This window comes from Emydura macquarii, unplaced genomic scaffold (assembly GCF_026122565.2).
Source record: "Emydura macquarii macquarii isolate MOO-44397 ecotype Brisbane River unplaced genomic scaffold, CSIRO-AGI_Emac_v2 contig_3506, whole genome shotgun sequence".
In the NCBI taxonomy this organism is placed as follows: Eukaryota; Metazoa; Chordata; order Testudines; family Chelidae; genus Emydura; species Emydura macquarii.
The window spans coordinates 10,918,695-10,934,595 of NW_027133643.1; the positions used below are offsets into that span (position 1 = coordinate 10,918,695).

At 40.0% G+C, this 15,901-nt stretch overlaps 1 protein-coding gene across 2 annotated transcripts in view; it reads right to left on the reverse strand.

The window, feature by feature from the left end:
- Window positions 1-15,901, reverse strand: part of JAK1 (Janus kinase 1) — an 82,380-nt gene that overhangs the window by 27,963 nt on the left and 38,516 nt on the right. The window contains exons 2-6 of one of the 2 annotated variants that reach the window (XM_067535565.1): window positions 12,626-12,701; window positions 11,546-11,744; window positions 9,107-9,230; window positions 3,041-3,263; window positions 957-1,120 (exon numbers count right to left, since the gene is read on the reverse strand). In XM_067535565.1, the coding sequence (XP_067391666.1) occupies window positions 957-1,120; window positions 3,041-3,263; window positions 9,107-9,230; window positions 11,546-11,744; window positions 12,626-12,631 (716 nt within the window). In that variant the 5' untranslated portion in view covers window positions 12,632-12,701. Of the gene's footprint in view, window positions 1-956; window positions 1,121-3,040; window positions 3,264-9,106; window positions 9,231-11,545; window positions 11,745-12,625; window positions 12,706-15,901 lie in introns of both variants that reach the window. The other variant, XM_067535564.1, reaches the window with a different exon arrangement.

The following is a 15,901-nucleotide window of genomic DNA, read 5'->3' on the forward strand; positions in this document are numbered from 1 at the left end:
AGAGTTGCATAACACGTGCTATAATTGCCCAGTTTTATACCTGACAAAGATACAGACAATAAGTAAACTTATCTGAATACCTCATTTTGATATAGTCAGATGTAGGGAGCTCTCTCAAGTCAGTAACATCTCTAAGGTACGTAGTAACAAAGTATGTAAGCTGCAGTTGTTTTTTTTCACTAATTTAGGCAAAACATTTCTGAACTGGGTACCCAAAGTTACTGAATGAAATCAGAGGAACTGTGGGTACTCAGACCTTTGCCACTCAAGCCACATATTTACGTGCCCAAATATGCACTTGCACTTTTGAAAACTTTGAGTTTAATCTTTGATATAGCCTTTGAGAAATGTACATTTACTTGGGGAATAAACTAACATTATACCCACCTACATAAATAGAGTTGTAATTAGAATCGAGTACATTTATTTAATTATATTGCAAATTGTGTGAAACGAAAACCAGAATACATTATTAACTAACATGTAATGGTGAAAAAAGCAATAAATTTTATTTTGACTACACTACATGAAACTAAAAGTTTACTAAAATAGACTTAAAGGTTATTTTTTCAATTTACCATTGGCAGCCTAACACGAACAACTATTACTACAAAGTTGCCACTTCTGAATCATCTGTTGCTATAACAAACTGACACATTGACGTCCTATGGATTCCATCAATACTCAGGACCTCATGGTTGTTATATTGCATGCTGTGGCATCATAAAATTCACTGTACCCAGCAGGTAGCAGAACTTGAGCATCTTCTAATTACATATCCTTACCACACGGGCTAAAAGAGAATCGCTTTTAGCAGAGGTAACATCGGGGCTTATATCATCTGTAGGATCTGCTAGAGGGCAACATGTTCACGGATCATTTCAGCAGGTCTAATATTCTATCCAGAAGAGGACAGTAGCATACACAGTACTGAGTGTAGAGTTATCCTAACCAACCTGATCTCCTTAGGAAGTTCTGGCAGCTTCATGCTTTTTTTGATGGCATAATGAGAGATTGCAAGGACAGCCATCCCTAGACATTCATTTTCAATTTCATGAACTTCTTGATCATTTTTAGGGTCTCGAACTGGTGCCAGGCACTTCACCAAATCGTATTGTCCCTTAATGGGGAGCAAAGAGAATAAGTTGCTTTAAAAATGTTTGCAATCGTTTATCTTCTGTATACCATCAGGCTCAACAAAACCATAGCCATATACAAGCAGCAGCAGAGTCTTTCAATACAGGAAGTGCTGCCTTCTCTTGCACATACACACGCGCGCACACACACACACAAAAAGGGACAAATAAAGAGGCAGCCGGGCCTTCCTTATGCTACAAATCCTGCCTCTTAAAATCTTCTTCTTGAGACTAAGCAGCAACAGTGGTAGCCGACAAAAACTTTTTTTTTTAAATGGCAGTTTCTGTACCACAGAATGAGATCATATTTAGATGGTCACTAAAGCCCCAGCCCTCCACTGTGACACGAGCACCTGTGTACCTACAGAGCCCCAGTGACTTCAGTGAAACTCCCTGTGGTCACAGGGATTCACTTGTGCATCTCACTGCAGGATTGGGGCCCAAGTTGGTGCACATATCCCACTCAAATTCTTCCAAAGACCCCCACTTCTTAGTGTTGCCTAAATAAAAACCTGAAGAAAATAAACCTTTCTAGCACCATCAAGACATTTACTTTCCAGTGAAGAAGAGCCATGATCTTACTTTATTAATTTTGTCCTTCCTCTCTCCATCCCTCTGTTTCTTATTCACTCCTTGAGTCACATCTTAAAGATCAGATTGTAAACTCTTCAGGGCAGTGATATTTTTTCAATCCACTTGTTTTTAAAAAATGGTACTCCGCAAAAGTACAATTTTTGTTAACATTATAACACTATCTTATAATGTTCACACAGGTGACTACCCATTCAATAATTTAACACACATCCTTTCTTTCCACGCTGACCCAACTAAAGAGCTATTTTTTTAAAATGATCAATTTATAAAGATTTTCAAGCAGTAGTTATCATATATCAAGTAGTAGACTATCATATATTGTGACATATCTATGACCATTTAATTAATAAAACATTGTGGAGTGATGCCCCTTTAAAAAAAAAAAAAATCTCTGCCCATATATTTCATGCAAGTTCTCATTTCCTTGAAAAGTAAGTGATTTCTCAAACACTCACTCAGCTGTAGTTAACATTATATTTTCTTTATTGTGGTTTCACAACAAAGCAACACACTTTCACCATAACAGCTCTCTTCAGACCTATCTTGCTTCTAAAAAGGGACAGTCAGCTTTGAAAGTCACACTTCCGTCTGAAAATTTTGTAGCCACCATAGTTAAAATTAACACCTAAGAGAACTATGAAGATGTTAGCAACAAAGTGTTCCTTATTTTTTCCAGTTTGTTTACTTTGTGCATTTCATAGCTCTCCAGCAATTCAGAATCTCTATGAATAATTTATTTCCCTGTTCTCTGAATAGTCAATTTCTCCTTTGTAGTACCAATATTATTTGTTTTCTGGAACCTGCAATGTATTAGGTATTGTAAGAAGGCAGGATCCCTGTCTCACACTCTTTTTAAAAAAATAGACAAAACAGAGAAAGCAAGAGAGGGAAAAGGGAATTACAAGTAAAGCAGGCCAGCTGGTGATTTAGTGATTTTGTTATCAGGACTCAGCCAAAGTTTTAACTCCACACTATTTTTTAAAAGTAAGATACACAAGCTGTTCCAAATTCCCCTGATGTTGGTAGCTGTTAGCTAGCAGAGGTTGCACTTTTAGATTGATAAATTGCTTTCCAAGAGAAAAGGTGGAAGCTCCATGGTTTTGGACATTTTAAAACTAGACTGGATAAAGCACCAGAAACTATACCATATGATTTAATGGGGACTAGACAGATCTCTACCTTTTAATTTCTATGAGCAGATTGTTCATTAAAACCTGAGAAAGGGACAGTTTTATGCAAATACATATAAAGCATATAACCAATCCAAACACAGGAGAAATGACATAAGGCCTTTTTATACAATCTCTTACCTGTGCAAAGAGATATTCTAATGAATTTGCATCAAGAATAGGGGTTCCATCTGGCACTAATTTCTTCTCATAGGAATTCTTTGGTTTCTTTGGAGATGTGTCAAAGATCAGAGTTCCATCTGGCACAAATTTCTTCTCATAGAAATTCTTTGGTTTCTTTGGCGAATGCCTCCAGACTGACGGCTCATTTTCATTTGTCCCGTGCCAGTTCGTAAAATAATACCTTGAGAAAAAGAGTGATGGACTTTAAAAACTGAGGAGAGCCTCAGTGTATTTTGGATACCTAATTTGAACAGTTTAAAATAAAAGTCTAGCAATAAGTCAATCTTTGTACTCTCAGGTAAAAATTACATTGGTCCAAAATCCTGGACCAGTGCCAAAACAGCATTCCAGTGTAAGGGACCAGTGAAAAGTGATGATATTAAACTCTGATAGTTTCAACTTTCACATAGCATTGATGTTATGCCTTGGTAGGTAACATTGGCCATTAAAATCACAATAGCCTGTGTTACCTTCCTGTCTCTTCCCTATGTAACACACCAATTTTAAAATTATTTTAGCTGCCTCTATCTCAAAAATTGCTTGAACTAGGACCAGTGTTGTATATCACATGATATCTTGGAATTTCTGATGGTTCCAACCATTAAAGCTCCAACTCTTGGCATTCATGAAAATATGGCTACTAAAAATCAGGCCAGAATTGAAGGAGCAAGACTAATCTGAATAATCCAGTTTTAAAGGATGAAATCAATTTACAAAACATATTTGAAACAAACTTCTTAGCCTGCTGGAATGTTACTAATACCACCTTCAGGCTGGAATTTTCAAAGAAGTTGGAGGGAACTAGCTATTCAAATCCCATTGAAACTGAATGAGAGCTAGGTTCCTAAATGCTTCCCTTGCTATTCCATCCCAACCTTAAGATCCTTTAAAACCATCCCCGCTTAAATGACGCAAAATGAAATAAGTAAAATTTAGTTAATCCAGACCTGAATCAACACATCATTTGCCATAATTCTTATTTTGCTCCTTAAATACTTACACTTAAAAGAATATAACAAACTTAACCAAGTGCAAAGTTTTCAGACTGCTCTCTAAAAAGGTTAAATATTGAACATGCACAGATTCAGTCCCTGTGCAACTGTTACTTCAACATTGCTCACTAATGACTCACATTAACATCTGAAATGGGGGTGAAAGCCAGTTTTGTTACACAGACCTCTGCAAAACCTTGACAACCTTTAGAACCTTAAACCGTATTTGTCTATATCAACCTGCATGATAAGTAAACTTAGAATGCTATTTTGTGGTTGAAATGAGGTAAGATTAGATACCTTCATGTATTTAAAGGTCAAGTGAACACGGAAAATGACAATAGATACTGCACGTACCGAAGAGAAGGTCACATGCATAAAGCTACATTGAAATAAAGCGTTTCTTTTGGTGGAAAAAGCTAGTGCACGTTCTCAGTAAATCAGACAGTTGAACAGAACTAAAAACTTTTCACAAAAAATACTCAAAAGTGAACCTCTTTACCGTATCAGAGATTATTAATTTATCATGTTCAAAATGTGCTAAGTGCCTTTGAATATAAAAAAATAGAATGTAGCCCAATTAATCTCATTTCAGACATGACACAACAAAGGGGACAACAAAAAATGAGGGAAGGCAACAATAAGCGTACAGAGTTACTCAGCAGCGGCTTGTAAATAACATAGTGGAGCAAAATAATTTTTGGTTTTATTTTAACGTGATGAAAAATCTGTTGTGAATCATTTCTCATAGGCATCACAAATGAAGTGGGCTTTGGGGGAAATTAGGCCCCAATTTTACAACGAGCTCTGCACGGATTATGCATATGTGGAGCTCAATACAGGATCAGGCCCTTATTGATTAATGAAAATAATGAGCTTCAACATTTCAGTGAATACGCTGAACATTTCCTGGAGTACGCACCAGGGGGTTCAAAGGGTGGAGAGTCCCATGTGCTGACCCAGCACTTGGGGATCCACCCAGTCCCCCTGGTCGTAGTCCAGGAGGTCTCCAATCTTCATGATGCCTGCCACGACCAGCCTCTGGTGCACCGAATAGGACTCCACCATCCACACATGGAGTTGGGGATTGCATAGCAGGGGCTCCGCAAGGGGATTTGCCCCCTTGGTGGCTGCCACGCACCTGGTTGCAGAGACCAACCTCCAGGTCCAGAGGAGGTTCTGGTAGAAGACCGGCAGCTTGGAGAGGTCTCGCGGAAGACCCCTTGGGTGGAGAAAAAAGAGCTGCCGGTCGTATCAGGGCCCTTGGAGGCGGCGGAGAAAGGTGTGCGCCAGTGCGCTCCATGCTAGACTACCTGAGCTATAAAGGAGCCTCTGCAGGGCCTGGAGGCAGAAGGTATGGACCTAGCTGTGGACACAGCACAGGCCGTGTCCCCCTTCCTCCAGGGGGAGACTTAGGACCCCTGCAGAGACCCAGTGCAGTCCTGGCCAAAAGAACTCGAATCGTCTTCTGGTGGCTGGAGTTGTGAAAGTGAGGTGAGCTACCAGACGGTGTGAGCAAGCAAGACGCTGTCAAGAACCAGGAGGGTTTAGGAGAAGGAGCAGAACGCTGGCAGAAGAGAACCCTGCAGGTACAAAGACAGGGGGAGGGAAAACCCTGTCCGAAGGGGGCAAAGGACCTTTCCCAGGCCTGGAGACCTAAGGGAAGAGACCCTGCCAGAAGGGGAAGATTGAACTGTATATTTGGTTTGGGCACTACCATGCCCAATGGGGCTGTCAGAGGTCAAGAGCCTTCCCTGGCAAGGAGGCCAGGAAGGGCCCCTGTCCGATCAGGGTCCGGACATTAAATCAAGGGGCTCAGGGAAGTAACCCAGGGAAGCTAGTAGCTTTCCTGAAGCCACAGCGTGAGGCTGCTACTTCTAGGGTCCCTGGGTTGGGGCCTGGAGTCAAGGTGGGACCAGGCTTCCCGCACACCTACGGCCATTCACTGGAGGGGCAAGAGCTCCAGTGAAGAGGCAAGGGCCTGTGAGAACCAGAGACAGGACCAGGAGCCAGCAGGGAGCAGCTATCTTAGAGAGGCTGTATTACCCTCCCCCATCACTAGAGGGTGAAAACACTGAAGGGTGAAGCAGTTCCCTGACCTACCGCTAGAAGGAAGTGCTGGACCCACCGAGGTAGAGGAAGAGCTTTGTCACAACAGTTTAAAAGAAATAAAAAACCCTTCAGAGCAAAGTTGAAAGATTATTAACAGGAAAGGCTGAAAAGGTCTTTGGAATGTATACTTTATACATAACCTTAAAACAGCCCCAAACCACAAAGCTGTAAGTGACTAGACTAACTAAAAATTCACAGTGCAAATGGCTGAGAACCACTGTCTCATCATAATTTTCTGTAGCCCTTTCCATCTGAGGTGTTCAAAGTGCAACCTTTAATGAATTTAGCTTCACAAAATACCCCTGTGAGGTAGGAAAATACTACTGTTATTTCTATTTTACAAACTGAGAAACTGAGGCACTGAAAAATTAAGAGCCAAATTCTATATTCCCGCCCTTGCACAGGGTGGGATTTTCAAAATTGTTCTGCATTGGCTTAGCTCAGCTTCCATTAGATTCAGCGGAAGTTCTACCATTAACTAAAATGAGAGCAAAGCCATGCCAGTGCTTCTGAACATCCCATTCTGAGCTCTAGGGGAACCAGTTCAATTGCATGGGGCATGGGATATAGTGGGATGAGGCGAGAACACAAGAAAAATTCTAAACTCTGTGCAAGGGATCTGCACATCATCAGGTTGTACTTTATGAGCAATTCCTGAGCCATGGCACATGGTGGCTGGTGAACCTGTGACTGCATGGATACGCCAACCATTCCTCCAAGAGGGAGAGTTGAGGAGAGTGCATGCAGCTGCAGTAACTATTCATGGGGAGCAAAGTCACAATCACTTTGCAGCATAGGGAAGGATTTCTCTCTCTTTAGATCTGGTAGAAATTCTAGTACCAATTGCAGTCATCTTTCTTGGCTTTAATTTGTGTGTGCATGTAATGTTGAATGCTTAAATACTTATCTGAACATTTGCACCTATGTTTCATGAATTGTCACATGCACATGGTGGTGATAGAACTTACATGTACAAACCTCAATTGTTCCAAGAAGAATCTACACACACTTCACCTGCATAGAGAAAAGTGCCCACATTGCTTGTGCAACTGCAAATGCAGGCCAAGATAAGTCCCCTTTGACAGTTTGACTCTTTGAAGTTTAAGGATTTCTAATCCTGAATAAATCTGAACCACGTCAGAGTTGCTTTTCTGACTGGAGAAGTGTGAGGGAAAGGGAATGTATGTTATTCAGGGAAATAAAGTTCCTTTAACAGGCCTTCTCTATAAAAAGTGCTAATATCTTAATGTAAACTAATCTCCAGTATAAACAGCTATGATTAAGTGCAGTTGATTAACACCAGATGATGATGGAATTGAGTGACTTGAATTACTGAGAGAAGCTCTTGGGAATCTAATGGCCTCACAAAATATTAGTTGCTCTTCCTTGCTTCAAGACGTCAATCAGGTCAACAACATACCAGAAAAACCCTGATGTTTTCTCGGTACAATAGGAACTCAAGGCAATTTCCCAATAGTGTTCTGTAATATTAGGGTGTGTCATTTCTTCTTTTTAAAGGAGAAGAGCTTTATTGATATTTATTTGTATCATATTCTGTATAACAGAATAGAAAATTGTAATTGTGGGAACTTTAACCATTGACTCAAAGCATAATACTGTTTCAACCAACCACATTGCATGAATATATTACTAATTCATAAAAATATCTTTCCATATAATAAGATTATATTTGTATGTTTCTGCTTTGGTGAGTCAACAGTGAGAATTACCAGAATTATTTCTTATTTCTTAAAGTTGCCTGGTAGTTCTCATTTGTAAAACCCTGTTTTCACTTGTTTGTAATGCTGCTAAACTTTAACTATTTGGGCTGAAATTTTCCATGCCAAGTGTCTACCTTAGGCTGATTTTTAATTTCAGCCCAACTGTTCAGGCATTTCTAAGAACAAAGCTAAAGGAAAACACAGTGTTTTGACCACGTTAAACTCTAGCAACATTTTCCTAGTGAAACTTTACTCAAAATATAAGCTTCTGAAAAAAAAAATTGCAGTTTGCACATGCTCAGTGGAGATTTCATCCATACTAGGCATGCTTTAGCCCAGGACTGAGCAGGATATTCCCTACAGTTGCATCTCTGATCTACTGAGGGCCATGTTGCCCATGCCTGGGCACTGGAACTAAAAGCATGGAGACTGTGTTCTGGGCTATCAGTGACCACACTGCTGAATCCATGCAGTGTGGAGGGGGAAGCTGCACGACTTGAATGCAGAGGAGTAAGAGCTGAGAGAGAGACTGGTGCACGTTTACCTCGAGTGTGCCATGCTGCAGCCCCTGTTCCGGCTCGTCCAGAACCTCTTGCTGAGGTTCTGGCTGCACGTCTCCCCACACCTGTTCCTCTATGTGCACCCCATCCGTGGCCCCATAAAGTCCGGGACCTCCTCATCAACCTCCTCCTAGCACTGGCCAATGTGGCCATCTAGAATACCAGGGAGATGACATTTGCTTGGGGGGAGGTGCTCTGCGACTGTGGGGCCTATTTCCGTTCCTCCATCCATTCACACATCCAGGCAGAGCTCCTCTGGGCAGCGTCCGCTGGCTCCCTGGACGCCTTTGGGGAACGGTGGGCACTGTCCAGGGTTTTCTGCTCGGTGTCTCCTTCCGGTTCTCTCCATTTGGCCCTGTGACCCCCACACCCGCTCCTGTTTTCCCATTAGTTGTCCCCTGAAATCAATTGAGTCTTGGATCCTGGCTCCTCCCTTAGGCTGGGGAGGGGCCTTTAGCAGTCGGCAGTCTTGTCCCCGCCCACTTCCTGGAATTCAAATAGTAGCACTCTCCAGTAGCCATCTAGACTGACCCTGTCACACTGAGTTAAGATGTAAGTGTCACACCTAGCCACGCAATTCTTAAAAAAACATGCACACTGGATTCTTGAAATAGTCCATCTTTCAATTGTCCCACATACCTCATGCGATAATGGAGCCGGAGTGCTGTCTTGTCATCTATTTTGAAGACATGGTTTGGTGCATACCAGAGTTTTCTACTCTCATTAAATAGTGCAAAGAGATTGTGGCATAATGGAGACACAGCTGTTAAAAAGAAAAAATAAATTAATGAACTCTCAAACTGAAATCAGAACTGCATTTTTCCCAGCTCGCAGTAGAGGTGGTGTAGTAATAAAACTATTCAAAATTCTGTGATTTGGTTCTTAGTTTTATTTTGTTAAAACCAACAACATCCCCTCTCCTTCAGCTGAGGGGCAGAAAAGCATGTGGAGATGTCACTCTCCCATTTGAGTTTACTAATCCACCAACTACAGTTGACTTGTTGTTTCTATGCTTTTTGTTTGTTTTTAAAGAAGAAACCCTCCCTTTTAAAATACAACAAAAACAGGTTATGGTGTCTTCATAGGGATGAAGCCATCTAATTACTGTTTTGGGTTTCTTCATCAATAAAAGGAGAAAGCACTTTCTCACAGCATGTACATCACAGGCAGGGCCGGCCCAAGCTATGGTGTGACCGGGCAACACCCCAGGGCGCCTGATTGGATGGTGCGCCAAAATGTTTTGGATGGGGCACCAAAATTTGATATCTATTTAGCAGTAATAATTCGTGTCAATTTCGTTTTTGCCACTTAGAAATTGACAAGTTGCCCCCGAAAGTGACGAATCAGCGGGATTGTTCTTGTTCGGAGGAGGGTAAGACGCAGCGGGAAATTCAAATGTCTGTCCAGGGCGCAAGAATGGCTCGGGCCAGCACTGATCACAGGGGACCGCGTTCAGGAAAGCAACTCTACTTAGGAAAGCATTGAAGATATGCTTAAGTGTTTCCGGAATCAGGGCAAAATCTTGAGCTGCTCACTCAGTTTTTACTGAATACATTCTCAAATAAATGCTTTAGCTTCAAAATATTGAGGGGAAAAAATGCTAAATATGCCAATTGTACAGTTATAGAACGTGGGGGCAGGATACTCGCTGCTCTTTCATGTAATCCAGCAGCACTGCATGAGTATTGATGGTGTATCACCATAAGATAAGGAAGTCATTAACAGACTTATTGAAAATCTGGCATTTCACAAATGGCAGGCTGTCAGCAGCAACAAGGAATTAAAAACAAACAGGACTTTTGGAACTATAAATCAGATGTATCCTATGGGCTTAGCTAGCATAAAAGAAGGTGGTAAGAGGTCCCCTTGGTCCCTCAACCACCCTTTGAAGATTTTACAACTATAACCAAATGTGGTTACAAATTAGACATCAGAAATTACTGGCATTGGACAGTGTGTTAGAATAAATACAGAAAGGCATTTAACAGCTTTTAAACTATTAACGTAAATAATAAATGGATTTAAGTATCTTCTGTAATTTATCATAAATGGCTTTCATTAGCAGCCAACTTGAATACATGTTTGATTAAGTTTGATCATGAGATTTCCTCCACCATCACCCTGAAGAAAGGGTACAGTAACTAGGTGAAACAGAGGAGGAGGGCACGTGATGTCTCAACTTCAAGAGGGGGGGAAAAAACAATCACATTTTTTATTTTAAAGCTTCAGGAAAATTGTGTACAGACAGTCAAATAAGGGTGACTGATTAAAGGGCCTGAATCTCCCCTCATATCACAGGATGTCAGAAGTAACTCAGATGAAGTCAGTGGAGTGTAAAACTGGTGTAAGCAAAAAAGATAAGCAGGCCCTAGTTACATAAGCCTCAGTTCAGGGCTTAAATCTCATTTACTTCAATAGGTTTACTCATTTGTTTCAGTATGAACTGAGGCCATAATGGAAGATAGTGATACATTTTTATTGTAAATTTCCATATAACTTTAACTCTAATCTCACTTTACAGTACACCAATATATTACTAGTATTATACACACCAGTGACCATACACATGGAAGTGAGATGATGGGGGGGAAAAACAAGTTGCAAGATGAGATATGTCTCAGGGAGAGTGGGGAATGGTTATTTTACCCATTAGTCCAACTGCCATCTTCACAATGTAAGTGCTTGGGTAGTACAGAAAGAGTTTCTTAACAGGTTTGCCAACTGGTACATTGCAATGAAAATAGTCTTGTTTAACTGTATAATAGGATACTTCCTGAAAGATATCTTAATTCTGCTCACAATTAAAGTCAATGATAAATGAAGTGTCAGTGTTGGAGTGGAGGATCAAGGCTTTTTGCCAGTCCCCGGGGATTCTTAGATTCTGGGTAGAGAACAGAGTTCTTCTGCAGAAGAAAGTCTCATTATCCCTTCTCCCCATGAACAATCTAAAAAGAATTCCACAAGAGGACCCCTGACTCTATCCCATAAGTACTTCTGCATGCCCAGTGAAGGATGGATTTATTTACAATACATTTTGCATTAGTAATTCAGAACATAGCTGAATACTGCAACACTCACAGCACTTCTGGGCAGCTTCAGTGCACAAATCTTCTGCTGTATACTCGCCACTGGTGTACCGAATGGGAGGTTTCTCTTGCAAATAGAATAATACTTCCAATCCTTGCTCTTGAGCTTCTGTGGTCACTTCACTTTTTTTTGAGTTTCTCAGTTTTGCACAGAAAGCCATGGCTTTGCAATCTTCTTTTACATTTAGATACTGCATTCAAAGAGGAAACAAATTCACATAAAAACGTGATGACAAGTTTGATATTTCTTTTAAAGATGAAGCCACATTCAGTTCTCAGGCTGGGATGCTAAGATTGAGATTTTCGTTCAGGCCCAACAAGTGAAAATTATTTCAGTAACTCTTCATCTAAGTACGGTACTAAATACAACTATGGCCTAGACCAGCGTTTCTCAAGCTTTTCAGGTTTGCAATCCCTGATTAAAATATAAGTAATAGTAAAATAATGTAACAGTGGTAACAATGCTTCTGACCCACACATACTCCTACACTGCTGTTCTGGCCACCACAAAGATATTCTGGAAATTTTATTTTCTTTGCTTTAGAATGATAATAAAATTTTCAATGCTTTGCAAGGCCCTCATTTCCAATTATCTTTAGTAACACCCTCCTGGGATCACAACCCACCAGCTGAAAAATAATATAGATTAATTTTTAATATTACAATTTATATATGCCTTAAAGAAATGGACTAACTTGCTTTTTCATCTGAATATGTGTTAAAAGCAGCTAGAGCAACTAAATGTTTGTAACACACTTTTCTTAGACGTGAGGTGCCATACCAAAATGGGCATTTGCTTTTATCCACCCCCAAAAGGTAACATTAGCACTAGTAAGTTTTAATGTAATGTCCTTAAGATCAGAATGTGCTACTTATGCAAATTTGACAAAATAATGAATGGCACTTTACACTATGAATACTGGTTGAAGGGAAACAGCAGCAGTGGAGTTAAACTGGCACAGAACCCAGGTTTTATTGTAGGGGGAGTTCTAAATGAATGCTTCTACTGAAGCCTAATTCAATTACAAATGAAAGCCAAAAAATATTAAGTATTTCATAAAAAAAAACACACCTGCATTTATCTGAATGTCTGGTCCTCCAAAAAAGTAGAATGGATTGTCTTCAAACTTTCCAGAGGCAATTCAACTCTGTCTGAGAGCAAGGAGAAGAAATGCTGTTTTGAGAAGTTTTATAAGCCATATAATATACGGACATACAACCAATTACACTCAATGGGAATCCTTCCACAGATTTCAATGTGCTTTGGATCAGGCCTTTAGAATAGAAGTCCCATCTCAAATATAGCTATTAAAGAAACAGTTAAGAGCATATATTAGATATTTTGTGGACCCAGCACTCCCATTAGAGCCCATGGGAGTTTTCAGTGCATAGACTGACCAAAAACTGAGAGACACTGCCTCATCTCTTATTTATTATTTGTATTTTGGTAGCACCCAAAATGTTCTTGGTGCTGTCCATTCACAGAGGAATGCTCTGAAGAGTCTACTATTCAAGCACCATTTTCTCCTGTTATCCACCTCCTTAGTGTATTTTTTAAGCCAGTCCCTTTCTTTTTATCTGTCCACAACAGATTTCAACTTCACCTTTATCACTTTCCTTCTTGCTCTATAATCACTCTTCCTTTTTTAAGGTGTTCTGATTTTGTTTCTTCTTGCTTTTCGTCACCTTCCCCTCCACTCTCCAGTCCCTCCAGTTTCCCTACAGCTTTACTGTAAACTGGGATGTCCAGTCAACCTTGGTGCACAAGTCACAAAGGACTGGACCCCTAAAGAAGATGCAATTTCAGGCAAGCAAAAGTAAAAATTGCAACTCCTTAAGTGGACTGTGCAGAATGTAAGAAGTTCCTCAAGTGAGTGAACATCAAATGCAGGGATTATATTTATTTCTGAGGACTCTCATTCAGCAAGGAACTGAGCCAGTGACTTCTGTGGCCTAAAGCAGTAAGTCTACTCTCTGAGTTGAAGGAGAATCGCTTCTTTAATAAGAATTATATAAGCAACAGTGTGACGCATAAAAGTCAGATGTATTTCCCCAGATATTTTTCCTGTGGTAATCTCCAGGGGCAACTTCAGCATTTTGGGAGTGGTCTACAAAACTCCCATCTTCAAGGTAACAGACTTCTGTTCACCATATCACACCACTATCCATGGTGCTGGCCATAAGCAGATTCTTCCATTTGTGTCCTACATTTCCTCTAAATAGACACTTGAACTAAAGGATCATTCTTTTTGCTGCAGCAATATTAGAGTACCACAGACTTTAATTAATACAGCTTAGGATCCCTTACAGCTTAGTTCTGACACACACCTGAGCAAGTCTGACATTCTATTTAGTGTATCTTCCTTTGTGTTTGGAAGTGGCTAGCAAATTTTGAATGCTACCAAATATAAATATACGAGATGGCAGTGTAGCACACATTAACAAGTAAATCACATGCATCTTCCATTCACAAACCCTGTTAATTCCTAATTAGAGTTTCCAGACACATCCCTGATCAATAACAAGGTTTTGATAAAGGAAAACAATGGAGAAGATTACTGGGACATGCGCAGAAGCTAATAATTCTTTCTGCACAAAAAGATAGAATTTAATTGCAAGGATTTTAATATCGGCAACTTAACTAATGATAACGACACCCTTTACAATAAGACTCCCTCATAACCAGGGCATACTCTATTTTTAATATGTTTGTGAAGCCATTAAATTAAAAATTCTGACAAGCATATGTATAATGAATCATAAAAATTTTACTGCAGCTTTAAAATGTGATAGGAAAATAAAAAACCTACCCTGGCTTCTTGTAAATCTCATAATAAGTCAGAACTATTGCTTTTCAATGCACTGCTCTTCCCCTACACTTGTCATAACTCTTGTCTCCAATTATAGTAACAATTCCAGGAATACCAAAGAACAGTAAGTGCTGTTTCATTTACAATAAGCTTCTGGGGACAATCAATGTCTACTCAATAGCTTAGTATTTATTACATAGTCTTCTTGATATTCTTGCATTCTGTACCAAAATTCATTTTTTAAAATACGAGCCTTGATAGAATAATCATGGAGTAAAATAAATCTAAAATCCACATTCTACATGTCAAGCTTCTTTCATACATGTCTCCATTAAGAATATTTACCGTCACTGCTACAACCATTCTGTTATGTACACCAATACAATGCAAGAATTAAAACACTTTTGGGGTACATTTCAGATTAACTAAATGCCTCCCCACTACATAAGGAATAAAGATGCCAGTCCCAACAGACAGTGCTGGATCACTGGGGTAGGTAGAGCTGGAGGACCAATGCTTTCTCCAGCCAATAGCACACACTTTAAAAAAAAAAAAAAAAAAAAGAGTAGCTGCTACTGGCAATCATAGTCCCACGACTGGCTAGTAGGCAGCCCAGTAATGATGACCCTATATTCTGGTAGTGACAGCCCTTTTCTACTCCACCTCCTGCTGCCTTACAGCTGTATACATGTGACTGTTATACTACACCACAATTGGTATGGCTCTGATTAGGTAAAGACCAAGGTTTAGCTGTCATTACTCCATTTCACTTTCACTATAGTGATGCAACAGTCTTGACTGAGGAAGCACTTTCACTATAATTCTTCAAGCATTTACTAAAGCAACTGTTTTTTGAATGACTGGAGGAGCTTGTCCAAAGCATCTGAGGTCTACAAAATTATTATAGCCATGTTTTAGAACAATATCCCCAGCACTTTTCCATGATAAGCACAAGCTTCTATCATTTAAGCTAAAGAAATAACTTCATTAGCAAGCACATGTAGTAAATTCTAGACACACTGTGTAGACCCACCACTAGAGAGGGACAAAGACATCTTAATGATGATCTTATTATGATTTTATTGATGACCTTATTAATGATTTGTATTAACATAGACCGGCACCCCATTACCCTAGATGCTGTACAAACAAAAAAGACAGCTCCTGCCTCAAAAAGCTTATGATCTAAGTGTGGATTACAATTATAATTATGCACAGAAATCTGCATATATTATTGTGCACCTGCAACTTTCAGATGCTAGATCTAATTCTTTTTTGACCATGGAAATGGCATAAACAGATCTGGGGCCCATAGCAACTATGTTATGATGCACCTGTCACCTTCAGACTGGACTACTGCTGGGGTGGAATCTGAAAGGTCCCTCAGAAGCTGCAGCTAGTGCAGCATGCATATGCGCACCTTATAAATAGGGCAGACTAAGAAGATATCGCACATGTGGTGCCAATCAAATTCTAGGTCTACTCCATCGTCCTCCTCTCTTCCTTTAAAACTCTAAGCAGGCAATGGCCCAGCTATC